The sequence below is a fragment of the Anas acuta genome, chromosome 11 (genome assembly GCF_963932015.1).
Source record: "Anas acuta chromosome 11, bAnaAcu1.1, whole genome shotgun sequence".
In the NCBI taxonomy this organism is placed as follows: Eukaryota; Metazoa; Chordata; class Aves; order Anseriformes; family Anatidae; genus Anas; species Anas acuta.
The window spans coordinates 13,124,434-13,149,694 of NC_088989.1; the positions used below are offsets into that span (position 1 = coordinate 13,124,434).

A 25,261-nucleotide genomic window follows, 5' to 3' on the forward strand; every position below is an offset into this window, starting at 1 on the left:
GGCCATCTCTCAGGGCACGCATGGGGCTGGCTCCCAGCTTTGCCCCCCGGCAGGGCCAGCTCCCTGGCCCCAGGGGTCCTCCCAGCATCGCCGGGCACCCTTCCAGGGTCACTTGGGACACGGGACCGTGCCCATCCTGGAGCTGGAGGAGGCCTCTCCCGTGTCCTCCTGGGCTGTCTGGGAGCCCCTCTCCTTGTCACCCCGCCGCAGGGAGCTGCTGTGGAGCAGGGGGGGCTGGTGGCAACGTGGCGCACCCCCCCCCCCTCCACAACTGCCCAGCCCTGGCAGCTCCAGCGCTGTTTTTCCGGGACGGAGCCACGGCCCTTGTGACGCCTGATGGCTTCTGCAGGCGGAGCCGCTGCTGGCAGGGCCCTGCAGCGCTGCGGGGCTCGGGCCGCGCTGGCACTGGCCAGCCTCAGGCCACCTCGCCACGTCCCCGCTGGCCCTCGTGGTGCTGGGAGCCCTCCCGGCCCCCAGGGAGGGGTGACATCCCCCTGCCATTGCCCCCTGTGTCCCATCCTGCTCCCGGTTGGGATCAGGGGTGGTGGGGGGCACCAGGCCCCATGTCCCTGCTGCCACAGCCCTAGGACACCGTGCAGCAAGGCAGGAGGTGATGGCAGGGCCAGCAGGCACGGCCCCCCCACAGCGCTTTCCCTTGGCTGGAGCCACCCTCTGCCCAGCCCAAAGTCCCGCAGCGCCTCACGGCCCGGGCAAAGTCTTGCGGAGAAGCAAAGCTCTCCGCAGCCATCCGAGCCCGGGGGGGGGGCGGGGGGGACGAGGCTGGGGGTGGCCCCTAAGGGCAGCCCAGTCCCCGTGTCCCTCCCCGGCCCTCTTTGCGGGCCGAGGCGCGCGTGGCCCCGCTGCCGGCACCTCTCAGCACTTGCTATTCTTGGCAGCGCCGGCTGGAAAATGGAAGGCAGCGGAGGAATTTTGTTTGCTGCAGCCTGGGCGCGGGCCAGACATCTGGGCTGCAGCTGAGCGGGGCCCCCCCGTGGGTCCTGGCCCCCTCCCTTTGCCCGTAGCCACCCCCGTGGGTGCGCTGAGCGTGGCGGTGCTCAGCCCAGCGGTGTTGGTGATGGCACCGCGGGGTGGTGGCACCGCGGGCCACCCACGGGCGGGTGCCACCGGCCGTGGCACGGCGTGTGGCTACGTGCGTGGCGTGTGCGTGTGCGACGGGCGTGCCGGGGAGCAGCGTGGAGCTGCGGGCGGAGGCGTGAGCCCCGAGGGGGGGTCCCCAAAGGGTGTGTGTGTGTGTGTTGGGGGGGGGCGCACCGTGCGCATCGTGCGCGGGCAGGTGCCTTGCAGGTGCTTGCAGGTGCGCACGTGTTTGCGCGTGTTTGCGCGTGTGTGCCACCCCCACAAACACACACACACGCACACACACATACACACCCCCCCCCCCCCGGGCCGGGCCGTTCCGGGCCGCCCCCCGCCCCCGCCCCGCCCCGTCGGGGCCGCCCCACCGCCCTCCGGGTCGGGGCGGGGCCGTGCGGGACCGGGCCGAGCCGCGCCGAGCCCCAGGTGGGTGCCGCCGCCCGGGACGGGACCGGGGAGGGGAACGGGGAGGGCAACGGGGAGGGGGGGGGCAAGGGCCGAGCTGCCGAGACTCGCCTGGACGGTGGCGGCGGGGCCGGGCTCGGCTCCGCCCGGGGGGAGCAGCCCCGGTGGGGGCCCCTCGGGTCGGTGCCGGGCCGTGCCGGGCCGTGCCACCTGCTCGGCCCCGCAGCCAGGCGGAGCCCCCCCCAACCCGCCCCGCCCCGAGGATAGGGCGCAGAGATGGGGAAACTGAGGTACGGGAGGGGGACGCGGTTGTTGCCCCCCCCCTCGGTGCTCGCCCCGTCCCCGCGGGGCAGCTCGGAGCCCTCCCGGGGCGCCTGCCTCAGTTTCCCCAGGGTTGGGGCAGGGGGAGCGCTCATGGAGCCCGTTACTTTCGGGGTCTGAGTGCGGGGAGGGAGGGGGTCACCATCAGCACCCCCCCAACTGAATACCCCAACCCTCACCAGGCAAGGGGGTCCCCTCAGCCAGCCCCCCTGCGCTGTGCCGGGCTCGCTGTAGGGCGATGCCCAGGGCACCCTCTCCCTCTCCGTGTCCCCGCGGTGGCCAAACCAGAGGGGTCCCACCGGGGGCACCGCTGCCAGCCATGCATGGAGTGGGGGGGGAGAGCCCCCCGAGGGCTAGTGGGGAGGGGGCTGTAACCCGAGCTGACGTCCCCCCCTCTGCCTCCAGCCGAGGGGCTGCGAGCCAGGCACCAGCCATGAGCAGCCCGCTGCTGCTGCTGCTGCTCCTGCTGCTGCTGCTCCTGCTGCGTGGCCCCGCTGCCGGGCGCCCCCCGCCAGCCACCGCTACCCCCCGCCTCCGGCTGGCCTTCCCGGGTGAGTGCGGGCAACCTGCAGGGTGGGACGGGCGAGGGGACACCCCGCAGCCACCGAGCAGGGATGGTGCAGGTGCAACAGGGGAGCGTGGGGACGCTGGGCCCACCGGGGGACCCCGTGCCGTGCTCCCCCCCCTCCCGGTTCCCATGCACCGGGGTGCCGGGTCGGGGAGTCACCTCGGTGCCCCCAGCCGTGGGTACGGGGTCCCAGCGAGCGGCCGTGACAAAGAGCCGTTTGTTCCTGCCGCGAGGGATTAGCTCCGCGGGGCAGAGAAAAGGCCCTTTCTCCCCGCCGCCCGCCGTGCCGAGATGGATGGTGGGCCGCTGCGGGGGCGGCGGAGCCGGGAAAGCCGGTGGGACGGGTCTGGGGGATGGGACCGGGCGGTGAGGGGGCCGCAGCCCCCTGCCCGGGCACCTCGGAGACGTGGCCGCACCGTGGGGCTGGGATCTCAGCCCTGCTCTGGGCTTGCTTGCACCCAGGATGGGTGTTGGGGTGCCCGGGGAGTTGGGGCACCCCAACCACCTCCGTGCGCATCGGTTGCTGCAGCTCACGGGACCCAGCCCCGAGCTCCGCGGCACAGGGGCTGATGTGGGGGCAGCTGCGGGTCCCCCAGGACCCCAAATTCCTCTGTGGGACCCCTGGGGACAGGGGCTGCAGCGGGCAGGGCTGAGCGGGGTGCCCTGGCCCCGCAGAGCTGCGGGCCCGCCACGGGCTGCGCCTCTTCCAGCTGGAGCGCTCGTGCTGCTACGAGGCCCTGCTGCTGGACGAGGAGCGCGGCCGCCTCTTCGTGGGCGCCAAGAACCACCTGGTGTCGCTGAGCCTGGACAACATCGGCCAGCGGGACAGGAAGGTAACGGGGCCAGGAGGGTGGCGCAGGGTGGAGGTGGCCTCCCGTGACGTGCCACGGGGTTGGTGGCCCTCGTCTGGGTCCTGGGAGCTGCTACCGTTCCCCTCCCGCCTGCAGATTTACTGGCCTGCACCGGTGGAGTGGAGGGAAGAGTGCAACTGGGCTGGCAAGGACATCACTGTGAGTGCAGGATGGGGCGGGCAGGGGGCTGGGTGAGGCACCGGTGGAGCGGGGGCCTCAGAGCCACCCCCTGTCCCCCCAGGCCGAGTGCATGAACTTTGTGAAGATCCTGCACGCCTACAACCGGACCCACCTGTATGCCTGCGGCACCGGCGCCTTCCACCCCACCTGTGCCTTCGTGGAAGTCGGCCAGCACACGGAGGTGAGCTGCAGCACGGCACGGCACGGCGCGGCGCGGCACGGCCCCGGCTGCTGGTACTGACCCCATTCCCCCAGGACCACGTCTTCAAGCTGGACCCACGGCGCGCTGAGGACGGCAAGGGAAAGAGCCCCTATGACCCCCGGCACACGGCCGCCTCTGTTCTCGTGGGTAGGAGGGGAGCGAGGGAGGAGCTGGGGCTGTGGCTGCAGGCAGCGGGAGCGGGCTCCCGGTGACGCTTCCCTCGGTGCCTGCCAGGTGAGGAGCTCTACTCCGGGGTGGCCACCGATCTGATGGGGCGCGACTTCACCATCTTCCGCAGCCTGGGGCCGCGCCCGTCCGTGCGCACCGAGCAGCACGACTCCCGCTGGCTCAACGGTCAGTGCAGGGCACCCGGGTGGGAGGGCTCGGGCACCCTGCTGGATGCAGCCGTCCGGGTGCGCTCACCACGCTCTGCTGTGCCTGTCCTCTATCCTCCCATGGGGCCTGATGGGGTGGGAGCGCTGCCCACGGCTCTCCGGGGGTCCCTGTGCCTGCCGGGTGCCTGCGGGCTCTGGATGTGGCACCTCTCTGCCCCCAGAGCCCAAGTTCGTGGATGTTTTTTGGGTGCCTGAGAGCGAGAACCCCGACGACGACAAAATCTACTTCTTCTTCCGGGAGACGGCGGTGGAGAGGCAGCAGGGGCTGGGCAAGACCAGCTTCACCCGCATCGGCCAGATCTGCAGGGTGGGTGCAGGCAGGGGCAGGGGTGCCCGGGGTGCGGGCGCCGCCGCTCACCCACCGGCTGCCCCTCACCCCGCAGAACGACGTGGGCGGGCAGAGGAGCCTGGTGAACAAGTGGACGACGTTCCTGAAGGCCCGGCTGGTCTGTGCCGTGCCGGGTGCCGACGGTGCTGACACGTATTTCGACGAGCTCCGTGAGTGCTCGCCGGGGTGGCCGGCGGATAGGTGCCGTTGCGCCAAGGTGGCCACGCTGACGCTGTCCCTTCTGCCTGCCCACAGGGGACGTCTTCCTGCTGCAGACAAGGGACAAGCGCAACCCCTTGGTCTACGCGGTCTTCTCCACCTCCAGGTAAAGCTGCTCTCCCTCCACGCGTGTCCCGGGCGCGCTCGCCCCTCACGTCGCCCTGTCTCTCTCCTGCCAGCTCCGTCTTCCAGGGCTCGGCCGTCTGTGTCTACACCATGGCTGACATCCGCCGGGCTTTCCTGGGGCCCTTTGCGCACAAGGAGGGCCCCAACTACCAGTGGGTGCCGTACCAGGCTCGTGTGCCGTACCCCCGGCCAGGCATGGTACGTGGCAGGGCGGGTGGCACCCAGTCAGCCCCGGGGTTTGGGGGGGGAGAGGGCTGGATGTGGGGAGTGGGGACCCCGCTCACCCAGCGCTGCCTCCTGCAGTGCCCCAGCAAAACCTTCGGCACCTTCAGCTCCACCAAGGACTTCCCGGATGAGGTGATCCAGTTTGCCCGGCACCACCCGCTCATGTACAACCCGGTGCTGCCCCACGGCCAGCGGCCCCTCTTCCTGCAAGCCGGCGTGCCCTACACCTTCACCCGCATCGCCGTTGACCGCGTCTCCGCCGCCGATGGCCACTACGACGTCCTCTTCATTGGCACAGGCACGTGCTGCCCTGGGCCGAGGGGTGAGAGCTGCGGCTGCGGGGCCGTGCCCGGGACCTCCGCCTCACCACCCTCCCCACAGATGTCGGCACCGTGCTGAAGGTGGTCTCAGTGCCCCAGGAGAGGTGGCACGGCATGGAGGAGCTGCTGCTGGAGGAGCTGCAGGTCTTCCAGGTGAGGGGCAGCCGCCTGCCTTCACCCCATTGCTGGGGGTGGCTTCTGGGGGCTCCACACCCCGCAGCGAGCCCCCGGCTCTCCACGACGCCCACCCTTGCTCTCCTGGCAGGATGCGTCCCCCATCATCAGCCTGCAGCTCTCCTCCAAGCGGGTAAGGGGAGCAGCCAAAGGGGCTGAGGCGCTGCTGGCCCCATGGGGAGGGTCCCTGCGTCTCCCAGTGGGGGTGCTGAGCCCCCTTCTCCCTGCAGCAACAGCTCTATGCCGGCTCGACCACGGCAGTGGCCCAGCTGCCCCTGCACCGCTGCAGTGCCTACGGCAAAGCCTGCGCCGAGTGCTGCCTGGCCAGGGACCCGTACTGCGCCTGGGACGGCACCGCCTGCACCCGCTACGTGCCCAGCACCAAAAGGTAGGCACCGCCTGCCCAAAACCTGAGCAAAGCACGCGCCGTGCCCCCGCAGCTCCCCATCTCCCTCCCTTCCTGCAGGCGCTCCCGCCGGCAGGACATCCGCAATGGGGACCCCAACCTGCTCTGCTCCGAAGGTGAGGGGGACACCGGTGGGGGCCCGGCGGCCCTGCGGGGCTGGGGGCTGACAGGAGGCCTCGTCCCGCAGAGCCACGGCGCGGCCGCGTGCCCCAGAGGCAGCTCTACGCCGTGGAGGGTAGCAGCACCTTCCTGGAGTGCGTGCCCCGATCCCTACAAGCCCGCGTGCTCTGGACCTACCAGCACAGCCCCGATGCTCCCCAGCGAGAGGTAGGTGCCGGGGCTTGGAGATGGGGGGGGGGGTCTCCCTACACCCCCCTCCGTACCCTGACCTCCCGCTGGTGCCGCAGGTGCAGCCGGACGAGCGGGTGGTTTGGACGGAGCGGGGGCTGCTCGTGCGCAGCGTCCAGCGCTCCGACGCCGGCCTCTACCTGTGCCGCGCCACCGAGCACAGCTTCACCCAGCCCCTGCTGCGCCTGGCGCTGGAGGTGATCACCGCCAGCCGGGCGGCAGCGCCACCACCCCCGGGTGCCCCCGCGCCCTCCCGCACCCTCTGGTACCGGGACTTCCTCCAGCTGCTGGAGCGGCCCGAGGCGGCCTGCGAGGGGCCGAGGGGCGGCTCACGGGCCCCCCGCACCCAGGCCGGGCCCCCCGCGAGGCCCGGAGAGGAGCCGCGGGCCGCCCGCCGCCGCCGCACCCGGGGAGGGCCGCGGGGTCCCCGCAGCGCTTCCCCCTGGTGACACCGGGCCCGGGCACCGGGCGCTGCCTAGGAGCGGGGACCGGGCCTGGCTCTGCCGCGTGGTGAGAGGGGGCTCGCAGTGGCCGTGGGGGGCTCCCGGCCGGGCGCGGGCCCCGCTCTGTTTATGAACAGCTGGTAGCAGCGGGCGCGCACCCGGCCGAGGCGGCCCCGGTATGGCAAAGGGGGCCCCCGGGGGCGAGGGGAGCAGCCGCGCTGCGGGGGTCGGAGGGGGCGGCCCGGGCGATGCAGGCGGGGGGCAGGTGGGAGCCACCCCGGCCTTGTACTAATTGAGCTCAATAAAGCAGAGGAGTCAGCACAGGGGCCCCACGAGCGTGCCCCCCGTGTGTGTGTTGTGTCCTCATCCTGCCAGGCGCTGCTGGGATCCAGCAGCCCCCCAGCACCTATGGTACCAAGGCTCTTCCCCCCCACCTATTTTCTCTTTAATTAAAACCAAAGCGCAGCGTTTTCCACCAGCCCCAGGGAAGTGAACTTGTGCCCCCCACCTGTCCCCCCCCTTGCAGGGACATTGACACCAGCCCTGACTCCGGGCACTGCTGTCACCCCCCCGCACTCCTTGTCCCATCCCCACTTCCCAAAGCACGGGCAGCACATGGTCTTTAAAATATTTTATTTCCAGGGAGAAATAAAATGGAATATGATGGGGGGGGGGAAAGGAACAGCAAAGTGGGGTGCCTGGGGGTGCTCAGGAGGACGGGCAGCTGGGGTGCTGGGGCCTCGCTCCCCCCCGTAGCCGCAGAAGCAGGTAGATGGTGCTCCTGGGCTGGACGTTGTAGTGCTGCAGTGTGTGTTGGTCCTCCAGGTTCCTGGAGTCGTAGGTCAGGCGCTGCTGCTCGACGGGGATACCCTGGCGGTTGTTGATCTTCTTCTTCAGTTCCAAGACGGTGTCAGTGGGCCGCACACAGTACTTTATGGTCTGGTTCTTGATGTCCTTCACGAAGATTTCCATCTCCTGGGGCTCGGTGCGCAGCAGCACCAGCGTGGTGTCGTAGTAGATGCCGTAGGAGGCCAGGCTCTTGTCGTTGTGCAGGGTCGGGGGGGTCCCAGCCGGCTGCTGGGACAGGCGCTGCTGGCACGGGGGGATGCTCCAGTTCCTGCTGATCTCTTCCTTCAGCTGCCAGATGGTGGTGCTGGGGCTGACGGTGATGCGCAGCCTGTCACCCTGCAGCCCCCTCACCTCCAGCGTCACGGGCTTGGCCGGCTGCAGGAGAAACCGTGGGTGAGCAGCAGCAGTGGGGTTGGGGGGCTGTGGGGTCAGGGGGGGTACGGGCAGCCCTACCTGCACATCCCAGGGCTGGACGCCGGTGATGCAGCGCATGGAAGCGCAGCACCGGGCAGCTTCCCTAGCCACCAGGTCCCACTGCTTGCCCTGGCCCAGGATGCCGGTGGGGTCGGCAGGATCCAGGATGATGGGGCTGCAAATGCAGAGAGGGCAGCGCTGTCAGCCCGGCACGGAACCGGGGCTGGGAGCAGTGTGACGGGGCAGGGGTGCGGGTCCTTACCAGGGCATCCGCAGCAGCTGCTTCAGGTGGGCGCCGATCCGGTGATGCTGCAGCGAGTAGTACCTCTCCCAGTAGATGCAGATTTCCTGGTACTGGCCCAGCAGCTTCAGCACGGTGCAGAAACCCTCAGCCAGTTTGAAGGCTTCATTGCTGTTTGCGCCCTGCTCCCAGGTATAGATGGTCAACAGCTCCAGGGCGTATTTGGGGGGCAGGTCTGCGCCAGGGTACTGTGGCTTCAGTATCTGGGGAGAGACAGGGGTGGGGAGGCAGCAGGTAAGGGGGTCCCGGGCAGGGGGTGGGGGCTGTGTAGGCACGGTGGGGCCGGGCAGCCCCTCACCTTCTTGTACCAGTACTTGACCAGGCGCAGCAGGTTCTTCAGCTTGGCGGGGCAGCGCTTCACGAATTTCTTCTGCAGCTCAGTGAAGCAGGTGGAGAATTCCCCAGGGCTGCTGTTCACATCCAGCAGGTCCACATAGACCTGCGGGTCCGGCGGGCCATCCTGCATCACCTGGCCTGTGGGGACAAAGGGACCTTGAGCCCCGTCCCGCACCGTGCCCCCTGCCTGCCCCATCCCATCCCAGTCCCCTACCCAGGGCATCGTAGGTGGGCAGGACGTCGACTTCGATGGACTCGCCGTTGGAGGAGAGCGTGAGGCTGAGGGAGCGACCCTTGTAGCGGGGCGGGCTGATGCTGACGGTGAACGACAGCCTCTGCCTGCACTCCAAGAGCCTCTTCTCGATGAATCGAAGGATCGTGGGGTGCTCCTGCCGCTGCTGCCGGTAGTTGGAGAAGCAGCTGAGGAAGATCACCACGTCGGCGTCCGAGTTGTTGCGCAGAGCCGTGCCCTTGCCCGCCGAGCCACCCTGCGGGGAGGGAAAAGGAGAGCGGGCGCTCAGCCCCAACCCCGGCAGGACGGGGTCCTGGAGAGGGTTTGGGGTGGCAGCTCGCACCTTGACCGTCTTGAAGACGCGGGTTTTGTCCTCGAAGCACTGCTCCTTGAGGAAGTCGCAGATCTGCCGCACCGTGTTCTTCACCGCCGCGGTGAAATCCGTGCTGGGCTGTAGGGTGGCGGCCACCCAGCCGTCCAGATCCGAGGTGGACACGTTCCACAGCTCCATCGCGGCTCCCCCAGCTCAGCACCGCTTTCCTCCCGCTCCGGCTTTATATCCCTCTCCCCCGGACCCCCCCCTTTCTCCACGGCACCGCCCCCGGTTAAGGTAGCTCGGATTTTCCCCCCCCAGGTCTCTCCCCGCTGAGCATCCCCCGAGGGGCGCAGAGGGGCCGGGGGCGCAGCGCGCAGCGGTGGCACCGGGGCCGGGGGACCCCGATGGAGAGGGTGGGACCGGGGGTCCCCGAGCCCCCCCCCCGGCCCCTCGGTGCCTTAACCACAGCCACTCCCGATTTCGCTTTCGGCTCCTCTCCGCTTTCGGTTTCCGTCTCTGACGGCGTCAGCAGCGAGGCTGGAAACGAAACTGCGGGGAGGGGTGCGGGGAAAAACGGGGAGGGGGAAACCGAAACTGGGGACGGGGTCAGGGACAGGGATGGGATGGGGTGGGGTGGGGATGAGACAGCCGGGGAGCAAGGAGGGGATGGGAAAAGGAACGGGACGGAGCGGGGACAGGGATGGGAAATAGAGGGAGGTGAGGAGGGGATGAGAATAGGGACAGAGCTGGGATGAGTACGGGCACGGGTGGGACAGGGATGGGGACAGGAATAGGATGGAGATGGGGCAGGGATGGAGACTGAAATGGGGCAGGGATGGGGCGCTGAGGGAGGTGGAGATGGGGTGAGGATAGGGTCAGAGCTGGGAGCAGGGATTGGAACAGGGATGGGGACAAGGATGGGGACAGAAATAGGATGGAGATGGGGCGGGGATGTAGACTGAAATGGGGCAGGGATGGGGCACCAAAGGAGATGGAGATGGGATGAGGATAGGGTGAGAGCTGGGACAGAGGATCATAGAATGACAGAAAGATTAAATTTGGGAAACACCTCCAAGATCATCTGGTGCAACTGTCCGAGATCTGGGGACAAGTGTGGGCACAGACAGGGCAGGGATGGGGACAGGAATAGGATGGAGATGGGGCAGGGATGGAGACTGAAATGGGGTGGGGATGGGGCACTGAGGGACATGAGGATGGGACGGGGATAGGGTCAGAGCTGGGAGCAGGGATGAGGCACCTCCTCTGGCAGCCCCTTCCCCGCATCTCTCACCGGTGTGCCATGGCCCTGGGCGTCTGCTGCCCCACGCCAGGAGCCTCCCTTGGGGTAGCCAAGCCTTGGCTACCGAGAGCAGTGAGCACCGAGCCCAGGCAGAGGGAACGGTGGAAGCAGCACCGTGTCTGCCCAGATGTCCCGTGCTTCATCGAGGTGCTGCCCCCAGCACCGCCGGCTTCCTTGCGCCCCACTAGGAGCCAGGACGGTGGTGGCTGATGCCTGGGTCGTGGCTGATGCCTGGGTCGTGGCTGATGCCCCTCTGCCTGCTAAGAGCAGGGAGCCCCCAGAGGAGACCGTCCCCTTTGGCCTGCAGTGCCTGTACCCGCACAGCTGGGCACACCAGCGGGCGTACCGAGCCTTTAAAGAGGTTCTGGGCTCTGGCAGCTGCCACCACCTCCAGGTAGGGGCTGGCAGCCTCACCAGGGGCACGGGGACGGGCCTGGAAGGGTTGATGGGCTCTCCTCCCGCTGAATAATGAGCTGCTATGGGAGATCTGCAGCCCACAGGGGGCTGCCCCTTGCTTTATTTTATTTAACCAAAGAAAGGATAAAAGGAGAGCCGAGGCGGGGAGCTGGTGGTGTGCTGCTGCGTGCCTCCTCCGTGCCGGGGCTGGCAAACCGCTCCGGCCCCTTGTCATGCCAGGTGCTCTACGTGGCAGAGTCCTTTTGTGGGACACAAGTGCCGGGTGGGTGGCACGGGGACCCCAGTGCCGCCTGTGCCTCCCGGGGTCGGGCTGGTGCCGCTCCCCAGGCACTGCTGGGGCTGGGCTGGGCTGGGGCCGTGCCTGCCGTCAGCACCGGCCACCCCGGGAATGTGGTTAGGGTGGCAATTTTCTAAGACTTGATTAGAGGAGGGCACTGATGGCAGGGCGCCTTCTGTGCCTGGCGGAGGAAGGGCCGGGGCAGGTGCCCGTCCTTGCAGGCCCTTCCCTTTCCCCGGCGGCGCACGGCAGGGGCAGGCTGGCCCCCGTGTGCCCTGGGGGTGACGCTGCCAGGGAGGAGCGGGACGGGGCAATAAATATTGGGGCTCCTCCTCTGCTGGGGCGGCTCAGCGGCGCTCGGCGCTGGCGTTGAGGCGAGCCCAGAGCTGCCTGCTGGTGGCCCGCAGCTGACGCATGGTGTCCTCCTGGCTCTCCAGCCACTGGGCCAGCGCCTGCACCGACTGGCTCTGCAGCACTGCAGGGGAGGACGGGGGGATGCTGGGGACGTGCCACCGGCTGTCCCCAAGCCCCCGTGGCACCGTGTGGCACCGTGTCCGCCTCCCCCTGCCCTGCCCGGTCCCACGTACCGCTCAGGTAGATGGCCATCGTGGCCAGGACCAGGCTGGCCAGTGCCAGGAGGCCCAGCAGGGCGAGGAATAGGGGGCAGCCGGGGCAAGGGCAGGTGGTGCTGGGCGGCACGGGGCGCAGCGTGGGCAGGCGTGGGGGGCTGTGGGGCAGGCGGTGCGGCTGGGCGCTGGATGGAGCTGGGCCGTTCCCTGCAGCGGGGCGGAGAAGAGCAGGGTCAGCGCCTGGCCACGCTCCCCACAGGGTTTAGCAGCCGTGCCCTGGTGTCCGCTGCCCCGCTCTCACCTTCGCTGCCCTTGTGCCCGGCCGAGGCCCAGTGCAGGTCGCTGATGGACTCCACGGGGCGCAGGCTGATGGCTCCGGGATCAGCCCCCTCGGGGTCGGCGGGCTCCGGTGGTGCAGCGCCCTCCGCCCTGCTCGCGCCGTCTGCCAGGAGCAGAGGAAGGGGTGAACGCAGCTTGGGCACCCCCGTGGGGACCAGAAGCCCCCCACCTGCCCACGTCCCCTCCTGGGGGTGATGCTGATGGGTGCCAACCCAGCAATCTCTTGGCACGGAGCTGCCGCAGACAGGACAGGGCCAGGCGAGCTGGCCGTCCCCTCGTCCGCCGCACGCTGTCATCGGAGCAGTTAGTGGGAGCCTGGTGGCCACGGTCCCAGAGCCTGTTAGTGGGGCTGGCGCCTGCCCAGGGCCAGGAATGTGCTCCTGCCCCCTCCTGCTCCCTGTGGGCACAGGCAGCCCCGTGCCAGGCTGCCGCCGGGGCTGGCTGTCCCCGCAGGCACCGTGCCCGAGCGCTCGGCTGCTGCTTGGGGATGCACAGCTGGAGGTGTGGGGACGGGGACCTGCTGCCCCGCGCTGTGCTGCTGCGTCCCCGAGGATGGCGAGGGGGCTTGGGGAGCATGCAGGGTTCCAGCAGGGTCAGCGCTGTCCCAGGAAGCAGTTGGGGACGAGGGAAGGGGGATTTTAGAGGTGTTGGCGTGGTTGGGAGCACGGGGCAGGGCTGGGGGGCTGCGCCTGTGGCCAAGCACAGTAGGGCAGCCCCGTGCCCACTCCTGGGGTGCGTGGTGGCTGTGGGGGTCTCCAGCAGCACTGGTGCATGGCAGGGCTGTGCCCCCTGGGGCTGGGTGCTCCTCGCCACCCCCGAAGCACCCTGCGGGCACCGTGGGTCCCTGCCCTTTGCTGCGGGCTGCTCCTGGGAACCCGGTGCCCCCACGCCTGCAGCTGGCTGGGTGCTGGGCCAGCTGCTGCCCCCGCAGCCCCCCGCACCCCTCCTGCCCTTCCCTGGGCTGGCATCTCTGCCCACGGGGGGAGCTTGGCTGCTGTCTCCAACCCGCAGGGTTCCCCCGGGTGCCAGTGTCCCCGCCGGCCCCTCGCCTGTCCCCAGCCTACCTTCGGCAGCCTCCCTGGGCATGGCTCCCCTGCCCCGCTCCCCTGGGCCAGCGAGGCGGTCTGGGGCCCCCGGGAGCCGGGCAGCGGGCTCCTGGTGCGCCAACTGCTCTGCTTAAAATAGGACGGCACGAAATGTGTTTGGGGGGCTAAAAATAGCCCTGGGGAGGGGGGCCTGGCGGCTGCATCAAGGCTGCAGGCAGCGTGGAGCCAGCACGGCAGAGGGAAAACCGGCTCCCCCCCCGTGCTCCCTTATCCCCCGGGGCGCAGCTGGGACAGGGAAACTGAGGCAGAGCTGGTGCTCAGCCCCACTGGGGGCTCTGCCCCATGGCGCACCCAGCCTGGGGGCACCGAGGACCCCCTCCAGCTTTGCCCACCAGGACCATGCCAGCTGCGCAGCGCCAATTTATTGAACTTCACAAGACCCCGGAGACGCACCAGGCTGCTCAAACAGCGGCGGTCCCCGCTCACCACCCCCAGGCGCCCCGCGGCAGGCAGGTGTCGGGGGGCTGGAGACCCTCCCGGTGCCCGTAGAGGCTGTGGGTGCGGGTGGGCACCGGGCAGGCAGCAGGATCGGGCCGTTCCCGCTGGGCACAGCCCCGGCCGGCCCAGCCGCGGTAGCAGTGGCAGCGGAAGGGCAGCCAGGGGCTGGCGGCGAGGTCCAGGAGGCTGCCCAGGTCCCGGGGCTGCCGGCGCACGCAGCGCCCGTGGCCGTGGCACCGCTGGAGGCTGCACGCCCGCGCTGCCGCCGTCACGTTGGCCACGTAGGGACCCAGGGTGGACACGAGGTAGCGGCGTAAACTGGCACAGCTCTCCTGGAGGAGAAGGGGAGGCTGCCGTGAGGACCAGCCCTGGGGGGCAGCCTGGGGTTCCCGCAGCCTCCCCTCCTCTCCCGAGCCGGTCCCAGCCCGTGGCGGGGCAGCGGGCAGCCGTACTCACCACCGAGCGGGAGTAGGACATGTCCCCCCACAGCACCACTCCAGCTGCCCCCAGGGCCGCGCTCTCCCCGATCGTGTGCTCCAGATCGGCCTGCGAGGGCGGGCAGAGATACGTCCGGGGGTCACAACGCACACGTGCCCCAACACCGAGCGGTGCCCCCAGCCCTCCCCAGCCCTTACCGGCTCCAGGAAACGGGGCGACCGGCGGTAGGAGAGCCGCGAGTAGGCCACCACGGGCAGGCGGCCGGTGGCCCCGCGGGCGGCCAGGCGCAGAGCCTCGCGCAGCCGGTGGTGCACGTAGCGGCGGCGCAGGGCGGGCGGCAGCGCCAGCGGCAGGTAGATGCTGGGGTAGAGGGCGGCCGAGGCGGCCCAGAGCCAGCCCAAACGGTTGTTGCGCCGCGCCTCGGCCGGCCTGCAGCGCCCGGTGTAGTTGGCCACCTTGGCCCAGTTGCTGTTGAAGCAGTCGGGGAAGCGGTAGAAGCCCCAAAGCCCCCCCGGGCACAGGCTCCTGCCCAGCAGCAGCGTCTGCTCCATCAGGGTCTGCGCCGCCCGCTCGAACGCCCGCCGGGCCAGCCGGGGTCCCCGGTGCCGTTCGCGTGCCCACTGCTCCGAGGCCGCCCGGTAGATGCGTTTGGCCCCCCAGTTCTGAGCCCAGAGGGGTCTCCACTCCTCCCAGTCCACCACGGCCAGGCCCCTGAAGGCAGGCTGGAGGAGCAGGCGGATGTCCTCCGCCGCCCGGGCGAGATGGGCACGGAGGGGCACCCGCTGGGGGATGCCCCCGTTGTGGGTGACGCCCCCGGGGGAGATGTAGGGGTAGAGCCCGAATTTATTCTTGTAGAAGATGGTGATGTTCTGGCCGGCGAAGTGGCCGCCCCGGTTCTCCACGATGCCGTAGTCGGCCAGGGGCAGCCCCACGCCGAAGCGGTGCTGGCAGCGCCCCGTGGGGATGTTCCAGACCACGGCGAAGGGCTGCCCACCCGCCAGGGGTGCGGGCGCCGGGCCCTTCCCATCGGCTGCCCCCAGTGCCAGGCAGACCCACAGCGCCAGCACTGGCCCCATGCCCGTGGGGCGCTGCCTGCAGGGAGAGAGCAGCGGGGTAGGCGGCACGCATGGCTGCCCGCCCCAAAATCCCACCTCTCCTCGCCCATCTCCCATCCCATCCCTCTGCCAGCCGTGGAGCCCACCCCCAGCGCCCCCACGGCGAACCCCATGGGCAGCGGTGGCACCGGGCATTGCTCACCGGCCCCAGCACCCCGAGCTCGGACTGGGTGCGAAGACCCCCCCATCCCCACCCCAGGTGCAGACAGGGGGGTCCGGAGGCAGCCGGTAAGAACAGCAGCCAGGCAGCGGGGGGGGGGCACCTGCCTCCGCCCGCCCTTGCTTTTTAATCAGCGGCGTGCAGCCCCCCGCCCTCAGATGTCCTTCTTCATCCAGAAGACCGGCAGCCCCCTGGCGTCGCGGTGCGGGGTCTCCAGGAGGCTCTGCCCGCAGCTCTCAGCCTGGGATCCCCCCGCCCGGGCTGGGGGCGGCAGAGGGGGCGGCGGGGGCGCAGCGGGAGGAGGAGGAGGCAGAGGGGGTCGGGGGGCTGCGGGTCCACCCGGGGAGGCTGCGGCAGGGCCGGCGGGGGCGGCGAACGCCCGCAGCGCCTCGGCGGGCATGGCGGGGCTGAGGAAGGGCACGCTCTGCACCGGCTCGGCCAGGGCAAAACCCAGGTGGGCGTAGAAGTGCTGCTTGTCGTGGGTGCTGAGGTGCAGGCGCTGGAAGCCGCGGGCGCGGGCGTAGTTTTCGGCGGCCTCCATCAGCCGCCGCCCGTAGCCGCAGCCCCGCAGCGGCCGGGCCACCACCACGCTCTCCACGAAGAGGTCGCGGGGCTGGCCGGCCACCCGGGACAGCCGGACGTGTCCCACCAGCGGGCACGGTTCCCCCGGTGGGGTTTCGGGTTCGGCAGAGCCCGGGGTCCGCAGCAGCACCAGGCAGGTGGGGAAGGCGTCGGAGGAGCGTTGCAGCGCGTGGAGCCGCAGCGCCCGGCTCTTGCCCCACTGCTCGGCCAGCAGCTCGGCGCACGCCTCCAGCAGCTCCGGCCGCCGGTGCAGGGGGACGAGGCTGAGCTCCTCCGGCACCGAGCCCATCCTCCGAGCTGCCGGGACAGCGAGCGGGGGCTGCTCAGACACCGGTACCGGGGGCTGGCGGGGAGGGGGGGGGGGGCTCGGTGGTACCCCGCGTTGTGCCAGCCCCATTGACTGTGCCGTGCCAAGCCGTGCCCAGCCGTGCTGTGCCGTGCCCGGCCGTGCTGTGCCGTACCGAGCCCAGCCGTGCCCGGGGCAGGGGCTGGGGTCCCGGTAGCCGCCCCCCCGTTGCGCAGCCGAAGCCACCGGCAAGAGGAACCTCGCTGCCAACCGCCCGGCCGCGTTGCACAAGCCTCCCTTGGCGGAGCGGGGGGGTGGCGGGGGGGGGGGGGGGATAACGGGGGCTTCACCTCCGCTCCCCGCCGCCCCCCGCTGCGCCCCCCGGCCCGGCACGGCCCGGCACGGGGCACACACCGGTTCCCGGTGCCCCAGCCCGCCCCAGCTCCCGGTGAGCCCCGGCCGAGCCTCCCCGGTGGCACCTTCCCGCTGCCCCCCCCCCCCCCCTCGCTGCGTGGTCCCGGGGCGGGGAGGAGCCGCCCCCCTCCCAGCCCCCCCCCCCCCGCCGCTCACCCGCAGCCGCCGCCGCCGGCCCCGCGCCCTCGGTTCCCGCGCGGCTCCGGCCCCGGGGCCCCGCCCCCAGCACAGGCCCCGCCCCCTCCCGGTCCGGGCCACGCCCCCTTCCCCCCGCTCCCGCCATCACAGCGCCCCCTGGCGGCCGGAGCGCGCGGTGACGTCACGGCGGGGCCGCCCGAAATGGCCGCCCTGGGGCTCCTGTTTAGGGTACGGAGCCCAAGCTGTAGGGCGTAAAGCGTCCCTCCAGGGGCCAAGCACCCGTCTGTAAAGCTTAAAGATTCACTCTAGGATCCAGCCCCCTTATTTGAGAACTCAAAGCCCCGTTTATGGGGGTTAAAACCATCATTTTAAGGTCCAAACGATCAGTTTTAGGGCATAAGCCCCATTTCAGGCTCCAAGGCATCATTGGAATACCCCAAAGCCTTACTTTGAGGCACAGAACCTAATTTTTAGGGCCCAGGGCTTCCATTTGGGATACAATGCCTTTTCGATTTGAGATACAATGCCTTAGGGTTAGTGTTTGATGTTATGTTCAGCTTTAATGTTAGGGCTGTGGTTAGGGTTAGGGTTAGTGCTATGGTTAGGGGCTATGGATGGGTTTATGGTTAGGGTTAGGGCTTGCTGTTAGGGTTTAGCATTAGAGTTACAATAAGGATTAGGTTTAGGGGACTGAATTAGGTTCAGGTATCGACTTGGGATGTAAGATTAGGGGAAAGAATTAGGGTTAATGCTTCAGTTAGGGTCTAGGGTTAGGATTAGTTACATTCAGTGTTACAGTTAGGGTTTAAGGGAGCGGGTTAGGGGTAGGGTTAGCTTTAAGGTTAAGTTAAGGATCGAAATTTAGTTTTCCAGCTAAGGCTAGGGGTTAGGTTTAGGGTTATGGTTTAGTTTATTTTTAAGGTTAGGATTAAGGGTTAAGTTTGGTGGTTAGCTGTTATGGTTTGGGGTATCCACATTCATTAGGGTTAGGGTTATGTTTATGGCTTTGTTTAGCTTTAGGGTTAGGCATTAGGTTTTGTGCTTAGGTTTAGGTTTAGGGTCATGTTTGGGGTTTAGGGTTAGGGTTGGCATTTAGTGTTAGGTTTATGTTTAGGGTCAGGGGGTAGGTTTAATGGATAGGTGTTAGGGTTAGGGTTATCCTTGAGGGCTAGTGCTTTGGGTTAGGGTTTGAGGTTAGGGTTAGTCTTGGGGTTAGTGGTTACTGTCATTGGGGTTAGGGTTTAGGGTTAGAGTTTGCCCTCACCAACTGCTCTCTGACCCAGAAAATCCTAGTCAGGCACACACTGTCATCAAGACCAGAGACTGGAACAGAGTTAATTTTCTTTGTAACGGCTTGAGTGGTGTGAGATTTGGGATTTGTGATGAAAACAGTGTTGATGGTTTAGTTGTTGCTGAGCAGTGCTTACACAGACACGGCCTCTTCCCTGTCCCAAAGCACCCTGCTGGTGCTCGGAGGCCTCCGAGCCCTCACAAAATAGACCCGCGTCGTCCAAATCGAGCTTTGGACTGAAAAACTGAGCTCCAGACCCTGAAGCAAGGCTCTGAGCTCTGTCAATGGGGCTTTGAGCCTTTATCATCGGGTCCTGGACTTAAAAGGACCATTCTGAGCCTGAAACGAGGCTTTGGGTCCTTCAGCTGAGGCTTTGAGCCCTCAAAGAGGCTTTGAATTCTCAACATGAAGGTTTGGACTGAGATAAGAAGCTTTATGCCCTGAAGGGATGCTTAATGCTTCCACTTTGAGGAATGAAAGCTTTATTTTGAGGGCTCAAACCCGCATTTGGAGGGCCCAGAGCCTCCTTCCTCACTTCAAAGTACTTTTTTAAGAGCCTGAAGCTTCACTTCATGGTCCTCAAGTGCCTGTAGGGGCCAAACTCTGAGCTTTGGGTCTATAGAATCGTTCTTATGGTCAATACGTTCAGGGCACAAGCGCCTTTTTTAGGCCCCCATCTCATTTTGGGGCCCAAAGTCTCCTTTTAGGGTCTGAGGCGGAGGAAAGGGCGCCCGAGAGGAGGCGGGGAGCCCCTCCTGGGACTACATCGCCCAGCATGCCTCGGGGCAGCGCGCGTGCGCACTGCTGCCGGGTTGGGGTACTGTGGGCACCGTGCGGAAGGACTACATTTCCCAGCGTGCCTCGGGGCCCCGCGCACACCCAAGGCCTGGTGTTGAGGGCCCACGGCCTTGGTTGGCAACCCGCGCCCTCATCACGGCCCGTAGCCGCGATTTAAAGCCCCAAGTGTAATTTTAGGGTCTGAAACTTAGTATGAAGAGTTCAAAACCTCATTTTTAGTAACCAAACAGTCCTTGCTAGCGTCCAAAGTCCAGTTGTTTGTGCCTAAGCCCTCCCATTCACAGTCCCAATCCTTCTCTAAGTGTTCAAACACCCGTTCTGAGGGTACAAAGCCTCGTTTGTAGAACTCAAAGTCTGGTTTTAGGGTGAAAATACTCATTTTGTAAGCTTTAAACCTCACGTTGAGGGTTGAAATGGGAGGTCAGCTCAACCACCATTTTGAGGGCTCAGCCCCCCATTGAAAGGACCCAGGGCCTCATATGAATCACCCAAAGCCTCATTTCAGAGTCTAAAGGCTCCTTTCTCCATTTAACCCCCACATTTTGTGGATCCAAAGCCTCATTTCAGGGTCCAAAGCCTCATTTCCCTGTCAAAAACCCAGTTTTGAGAACTTTTAAGTCTCATTTTCAGGACATGGAATTTTGTTTCATGGTTCAAAATCTCCTTTTCCAGTTCATCCCCCTTATTTTGTGGGCCCAAAGCCTCACTTCTCTGTTGAAAACCCCATTTTGAGAACTTAAAGCCTCATTTTTGGGACACAGAGTTTTGTTTCATGATTCAAAACCTCCTTTCTCAGTCCAATTCTTCATTTCATCTTCATTTCATGATCCAAATCTTCTTGGCATGGGTCCAAATCTTCATTTCATCTTCATTTCATGATCCAAATCTTCTTGGCGTGGGTCCAAATCTTCATTTCATGATCTTTGGGGGTGTAAAAAGCCCAAAGGAGGACATAGAGATTATTGAGGGGCTCTAGACAGACAGCACTGGTGGGCACTGGGAAGCTCTGGATAGCACTGATGGGCGCTTGAAGCGTACTAGGAGGCTCTAGACATCACTGGAAAGTCACTGGGAGTATATTTAAAAGGAGTTACTGGGGACTCCCAGTAACCTTTCATTGTCCCCCAACTACAGCCTGAGCCCCCAGGATGCTCCCAGTGCTGGGAGTTCTGAAGGATCTTTTCCTCTGAAGAAGAACACTTTAAGCAGAAAGAATACAGAGGGGGAAGAACATTTAAAAAATATATAATAAATTGTCAGTTCTTCTCGGTGGGGAATGACAAAGATATTCCTCCAAAATACCCCTACTTCATAATTCCTTGCGTTTTACCACAGTTTAGCAGTCCCATTTCAGCAGGTACACCTCACAGATGGCAATGTGGCCTGCAGTAAGGTGCCACTTCTCAGGTGATGACAGTGTTCCTGAGAGCCAGGTTTGAGTGGTGCCCTGCAAATGTGACTCGCTATGTTGTCACAGGTTTATTAGCAGGCTGTGAATGTTGCACACCAACAGCCCATATTACTGCTGAGCATTTTGCGTGTTTACATGCTGGAGTGTGTCATTCACTGCCTGCTCATAGACTCCGCTCCAGAAGCAGAGAATATGTTTGGGTATTTTTCTGGTTAGCATCTGCCAATTCTGGCTTTAGAATAAGGATAAGGATCTGCATCCCAGAGGACTAGATGGCTATATAAAATCCCTTCGCTCATAGAAATGGAACTAAATGTTCAAAACGAAGCTCCCCAAAGATCAAAGCCCATGAGTATGTCTCTGCAATTGCTAACACAATACAGAGTGCCCTGTGAGGCAGTGGCATTTTTCTCCTTTGTGGATTGGCACCTGGTTGAATTCCTACAAATTTATCTCTTTTCTCTTCCCCTTCCACCCCACGTGCACCTTCAAGCACTTCTGGATTGTTCATGCAAATAAATGTATGAAGTTTTGTTCTTGCTATATACCCTCCCTGTGGGCTAGGATTTTGAAGCAGCTGGAGGAGAGACGAGACAGCAGACAGCATCGTCTGTGCAAGGGGGGGGAGAGGAAGAAGGAGGGGAAGAGCCCTGGGGCCAGAGTCGCCACCCAGGCCTGGAATTTTGAGTTCAGCAGCAGAACTGGCACCTTATGAAGTCACCCAAGATCATTTGGGTCAGTGGCTGTTAACATCCTGCACCAGGCCCGCCTGTGTCTCCAAGGTAGGTGGGCTTGGTGGTGCTCAGTGCTTCAGTAAGCTGCCCTGAGACATCCCTGTCCTGCTGGCAGCATCTCTCGGGCCATGGAGTCAGGGCAGCATGAAGAGAGGTACTGACAGAGGAATTTATTCCTTTTGGCTGAAAAACACAAACTGCTTCATGGGAGAGGGAAACTTAGGGCAAGTATCTTGGGTAAGTCACAGAACAAGGTCCTGCAGCCTGTCCCTCTTTGTAGCTGTACATCACCTCCCTCCAGCTGATGATTTTTTGGACTTTGAAGTCTTTAAAATACTCTGTGCTGCCAGGGCAGCTTCAGGGCTTCTTTACATGTGTGGTTGAATTTAGGTGCGAGTTGCGTGATCGGTGGTCCAGGTCCAGACGTATCAGTAGCAGTTGCAGTGGTGCCAAGGGTGTGTGGCTGCTGGGAGCTGATAGCTGGGAGAGCTCTGGGAGCTGCAAACACGACCACTGTGAAACTACAGAGTAGGATTACCACACATTGCGGGACAACACAAGCATTCCCTCACTAAGACCTTCAGTGATAAAGCAACTGATGAATATTAACAACATTAACATGCTTACACACATCTGCAGTGCCTGTAAGTGCTATAGCCCGTCTTCACCGATTTGCTTATTGTTTCTGCACGCATCAAAACTATCACATACAGACACCCCACCCAGTTAACTCTCGTAGAGAGAAGCCGTGGAGAAAAGAGGGCAGATACAGAACCTGCACTTAAGGCTTGATAATCTCTCTTTAGAGGAGAGAAAAAAACAAACAAAAAGCTCTCCCTCCTCTTGAAAGGATAGTTGTCTTAAAACCACCCTTTCCCCCAGTTTTCCTTAGTCTTTGCTAGTCAGATGCTGTTGTTATGATTAATCCCAAAGATCCCTATTGCTGAAAAGCATCAGGAGGAATTTGTTTATATTCCCAGTGCGTGTCTTGCAGGCATCTCATGGTATGCCGTGTATAATCTTCCTTCTTTCTGTATGAAGAGTGTTCTTTGCTGGTTGAGTGACTGCTTCCTATAGTAACAAAACAGATAAAAAAGAAAAAGTCTTGTAAAACCACAAAAATGAGCAAGGGATTTCATACAGTGCCTGAAATGAACGTTTAATTCATTCTCAGTTAGAGTTTACTCAGACAACTACATGTGCTATTGCCTTAATGCCACTTTCTTCATGTTTACTATCCCCTTCCATATCTTGTGCACATGGTTTATCTTTGCACTTCCACTCTCCGAACATTTTTTTCCCCACTGCAGGACCATGGGTGCATATAGTCATCTCTTTGGGCAATACACAACCTGCACAACACAGGACGCAGCTCCAACCCCACTTTACAGTGATTTGGGGGAGAGGAGAGGTCTGAGTATCTGCCTGAAGCTGCTAGATGGCCATGAGGATCTGTGGATAAAGCTCTCAGCAAGACCCTGCCCGGTGCCGGGTCCCATGCAGCGTTACCACAACTCAGTCAGGATTGTGGTAGCACATGAACCCTTATTTCCCCCAGCAGCAGTCAGTCTGTATGATTTAACTTTCCTGTAGGCTCGTAGCATGGGAACACAGGTGTGCTGTCATTCAGGTGCTTAACTAGGCCGTTATGTGCTCTTGGCATCAGACTGTCAGGACAGAGGGACTTGGCACCCGCCTGTTCGGAAGAAAGCCGTTTGCCTGCTCATTGCTCATTAGTATCAGCGCTGATGAACAACATTCCTTTGCATTTCTGTGTTCCTAGGCACAGATCTGTTTTCTCTGGGCTAAATTCTCAGCCAAACCATTGCTCAGGTGGAAGCTGACTGGTGGGCTTGTGTCTGCATTGCTGAGACCATATAAACACTCTGAGAGCCTGAGTTGCCTGACGGCAAGTCCTGAGGACCCTGCAAGCATCCAGGAGAGCCAGGAGAGCCAGCACAGCTGGCCATGTCCCCAGTGATTTTGGCAGTGAACTGCTGCTACTGGCCCACAGTAGCACAGCAATGCACAATGGTAGCTGGGCTTCTGCCAAAACGTAGATCTCTCCCCAGCCTCTCCTCATAAATACCTTGGGTGTAGCTTGTGTTGCTGTTAGCTCCAGCTCAAAGAAAATTCTCTGTTTGGGAATCTGAGAAGTTTGATCTGCTGCAAGAAACTTCTCTTTGCTTAGCCTCCTCTGCTAGAGAGAAAACCCAAATGCTTGCTCTCAGCACACGGGTGCAGGCTCAGCTCTCAAAAGAGGCAGTATTTGTATCCCCTAGAACAGCTTCCAGCTTTGCTGCCCCCTGTATTTCTTTGCACTCCGTGTATGAGCTGGGCTCTCCTGCCTTGCCTCCTGTCACTTGGCAAAGGACACCAGGCAGAACTTGAATGAACGGACAAATTTTGTATGCACTTTTACATTTTTTTTCTCCACCCTGTTTGTTGGGTGTTTTTGCTCTATGTGTGTGTGCGCACGAGTGTCTTTTTCTAAGCACATCAGGCCAAGCTGATTGCTCCTTAATTTGTGTTTTGGGCTGTTTTGCTCTCTTTCCCGTCTTCCCAAGATGCTGGCCTGGTGTGCTGATGCCGGTGTGCCACCTAGTGACTAGATCCTTGTTGTATTCCCAACAAATCTGCTGCTCCTGTTGTGCATCTAGCACAGACGTTTGGGTCCCGTTCGCCCATGTCACCTGCACTGCAGGCAACCTGGGGCAATGTCTGCAACCCCTCCACTGTGCTCAGCCTGTCCTGGCAGAGAAGTCCCTCTGCACTGCTTTTCTCTACTCGACCTCATTTTTCTGTCTCTTTTCTCTCATCCTTGTTCATATAGGCAAGGAACAGGGGCAGCCCGTGTGCTGATGATGTTTCGCCTGCCAGCTTGCAGATATCCATGGCCATAATCTAATCCTTCAACCAATATATTTTGCATGGCATGCAAAAATGTAGCGTTATTACAAACAAATGCTCCTGGGGAGTTTGGACAGTGTGTAAAGCCCCGGGGCACGAGGGATATTTTCTCAGATGCAGACTGCTGCAGCTCTGCATCACCCCGGATAAAACAACCTCTGAACTATCCAGGCAGATAAAGGCTGGCAGAGTGATAGATGGTGCCAAGGCTGGAGCTGAGGCTCCCTGGGTGAGCTTTGTGTTGCTGCTCACCCACCATGAGCCCACGGGCACTGCAGGTGAGCGCCAGGGTGTGAGGGAGGAGAGCACCCCACAGCAGGGCACATCGTGGTTGAGCTGCCAGAGCACACGATGGTTGAACTGAGCTCCACTGCACTGCTGGAAAACCTCCTCCATTCCCTGGTGCATGTCCCCAGACGTCTGACCTCCCGCCTGATTCACGCAGTGCCCTGCCTGGGGCATGGGAGTTGCAGAGAAACGCCCTGGTTTACGAGCATTTCGGCAGGGCATGTCCAGACCCTCTCAGCAGCTTGGCTGCTGGCACTGTGCTCATCTCCAGACGCTGCCAGGGAACGGACCGGGTGCTGTGCACGGTCACAGCAGCAGCGTGACACCAGGAGTGGGAAAGGGCTGAGCTGCTCCTGGGCTTACTCCTCCCTGCCGTGAGCCACGCAGCGGGATCACCCTGTAGGGGTTGGCGGTGGCTGTTGGCTGCTAGGTCAGGAGCTGTTCCCTCAGCTGCACTATAGCAGAGGCCGAACTGCAAGTGGCAACGCGTTAAGGAGCCAAGTGGCTGCCACCAGCAGGCAGCTGCAGGCAGTGAATGGGGTTGGGGTGCAAGAAGTCAGTGCATTGTGTCCATACAGAGCAGTGCAGGAGGTTGGGGCTTGCAGTTAACTCTCCCCAAAGCCTCGCCCTTTGCCCATCGGGCAGCCGCATGCTGGGAGCCCCTCTGCTTGCTGTGCCCCTCCCGAGCCCCCCGCCTGGGCTCAGCCCCCACTCGCAGCACCCAGCACCACCACCTCGGGAACTACAACTCCCAGCCTCCTCCGCGCCGCCCACTGCGGCAGAGCGCATGCGCGGAGTCCCCATTTGCACCGCTCGGACTCAATTTCCCATCATCCCCCCGCGCCAGGCCTCCCCCCCTCCCCCTCCCCGCGCCGCCGCCGTGACGCGCCCCGCGCGGTGACGCGCAAAGCGTGTGCCCGCCACAGCAGTCGCGGCCGCCGCGGGGTGCGCGGGGCCGAGCGCAGGGGCCGGGGGCAGCGGCGGCGGCGACGGCGGCGGCGACCCCGGGAGGGGGGCGTCGGGCAGGTAAAGGAGGGAGCGAGGGAACAAACGGGGCCGGGCCGGGCCCAACCGAGCCGGGTTGGGACGAACGGGGCCGGGCCGGGCCTGGCGCTGAGGCCTCCGGGCCGGGCCGGGCGAGGGGCGCCTGAGGGGGTGAGGGGAGGGGGTGGGGTGGGGGAGGGGCGCGCGGCAAG

At 64.0% G+C, this 25,261-nt stretch overlaps 6 protein-coding genes across 6 annotated transcripts in view; 2 read left to right on the forward strand and 4 right to left on the reverse strand.

Annotated features, from left to right (window-relative positions):
• The first annotated feature begins 1,060 nt into the window (after window positions 1-1,060).
• SEMA3B (semaphorin 3B) lies at window positions 1,061-6,927 on the forward strand. Its single transcript, XM_068695009.1, has 18 exons — window positions 1,061-1,521; window positions 2,227-2,372; window positions 3,065-3,222; window positions 3,337-3,399; window positions 3,482-3,601; window positions 3,676-3,769; window positions 3,857-3,976; window positions 4,179-4,324; window positions 4,401-4,515; window positions 4,601-4,670; window positions 4,744-4,888; window positions 4,994-5,213; window positions 5,297-5,388; window positions 5,501-5,542; window positions 5,640-5,797; window positions 5,876-5,931; window positions 6,003-6,142; window positions 6,223-6,927. The coding sequence occupies exons 1-18, from the start codon at window positions 1,076-1,078 to the stop codon at window positions 6,610-6,612; spliced, it is 2,721 nt and encodes a 906-aa protein (XP_068551110.1). The 5' UTR covers window positions 1,061-1,075; the 3' UTR covers window positions 6,613-6,927.
• Window positions 6,928-7,222: 295 nt separating this feature from the next.
• Window positions 7,223-9,306, reverse strand: LOC137862715 (2'-5'-oligoadenylate synthase 1-like). The gene is made up of 6 exons (XM_068695012.1): window positions 9,082-9,306; window positions 8,721-8,994; window positions 8,469-8,644; window positions 8,132-8,373; window positions 7,909-8,044; window positions 7,223-7,830 (listed from the first exon to the last, which is right to left on the reverse strand). Exons 1-6 carry the CDS (start codon window positions 9,247-9,249, stop codon window positions 7,315-7,317), a joined length of 1,512 nt encoding a protein of 503 aa, XP_068551113.1. The 5' UTR covers window positions 9,250-9,306; the 3' UTR covers window positions 7,223-7,314.
• A 1,529-nt stretch (window positions 9,307-10,835) lies between these two features.
• LSMEM2 (leucine rich single-pass membrane protein 2) lies at window positions 10,836-13,266 on the reverse strand. The gene is made up of 4 exons (XM_068695016.1): window positions 13,021-13,266; window positions 11,919-12,059; window positions 11,636-11,824; window positions 10,836-11,523 (listed from the first exon to the last, which is right to left on the reverse strand). The coding sequence occupies exons 1-4, from the start codon at window positions 13,040-13,042 to the stop codon at window positions 11,396-11,398; spliced, it is 480 nt and encodes a 159-aa protein (XP_068551117.1). The 5' UTR covers window positions 13,043-13,266; the 3' UTR covers window positions 10,836-11,395.
• A 143-nt stretch (window positions 13,267-13,409) lies between these two features.
• HYAL3 (hyaluronidase 3) lies at window positions 13,410-16,743 on the reverse strand. The gene is made up of 4 exons (XM_068695013.1): window positions 16,652-16,743; window positions 14,136-15,030; window positions 13,957-14,046; window positions 13,410-13,832 (listed from the first exon to the last, which is right to left on the reverse strand). Exons 2-4 carry the CDS (start codon window positions 15,012-15,014, stop codon window positions 13,485-13,487), a joined length of 1,317 nt encoding a protein of 438 aa, XP_068551114.1. The 5' UTR covers window positions 15,015-15,030; window positions 16,652-16,743; the 3' UTR covers window positions 13,410-13,484.
• On the reverse strand, window positions 15,368-16,084 carry NAA80 (N-alpha-acetyltransferase 80, NatH catalytic subunit). Its single transcript, XM_068694838.1, has one exon. The coding sequence runs from the start codon at window positions 16,082-16,084 to the stop codon at window positions 15,368-15,370; it is 717 nt and encodes a 238-aa protein (XP_068550939.1).
• Window positions 16,744-24,937: 8,194 nt separating the features above from the next.
• The window catches only part of DCAF1 (DDB1 and CUL4 associated factor 1), a 51,056-nt gene continuing 50,732 nt past the window's right edge, over window positions 24,938-25,261 (forward strand). Inside the window, exon 1 of the mRNA XM_068694759.1 lies at window positions 24,938-25,091. The gene's annotated coding sequence lies outside the window, so the exon portion shown is untranslated. The remainder of the gene's footprint in view (window positions 25,092-25,261) is intronic.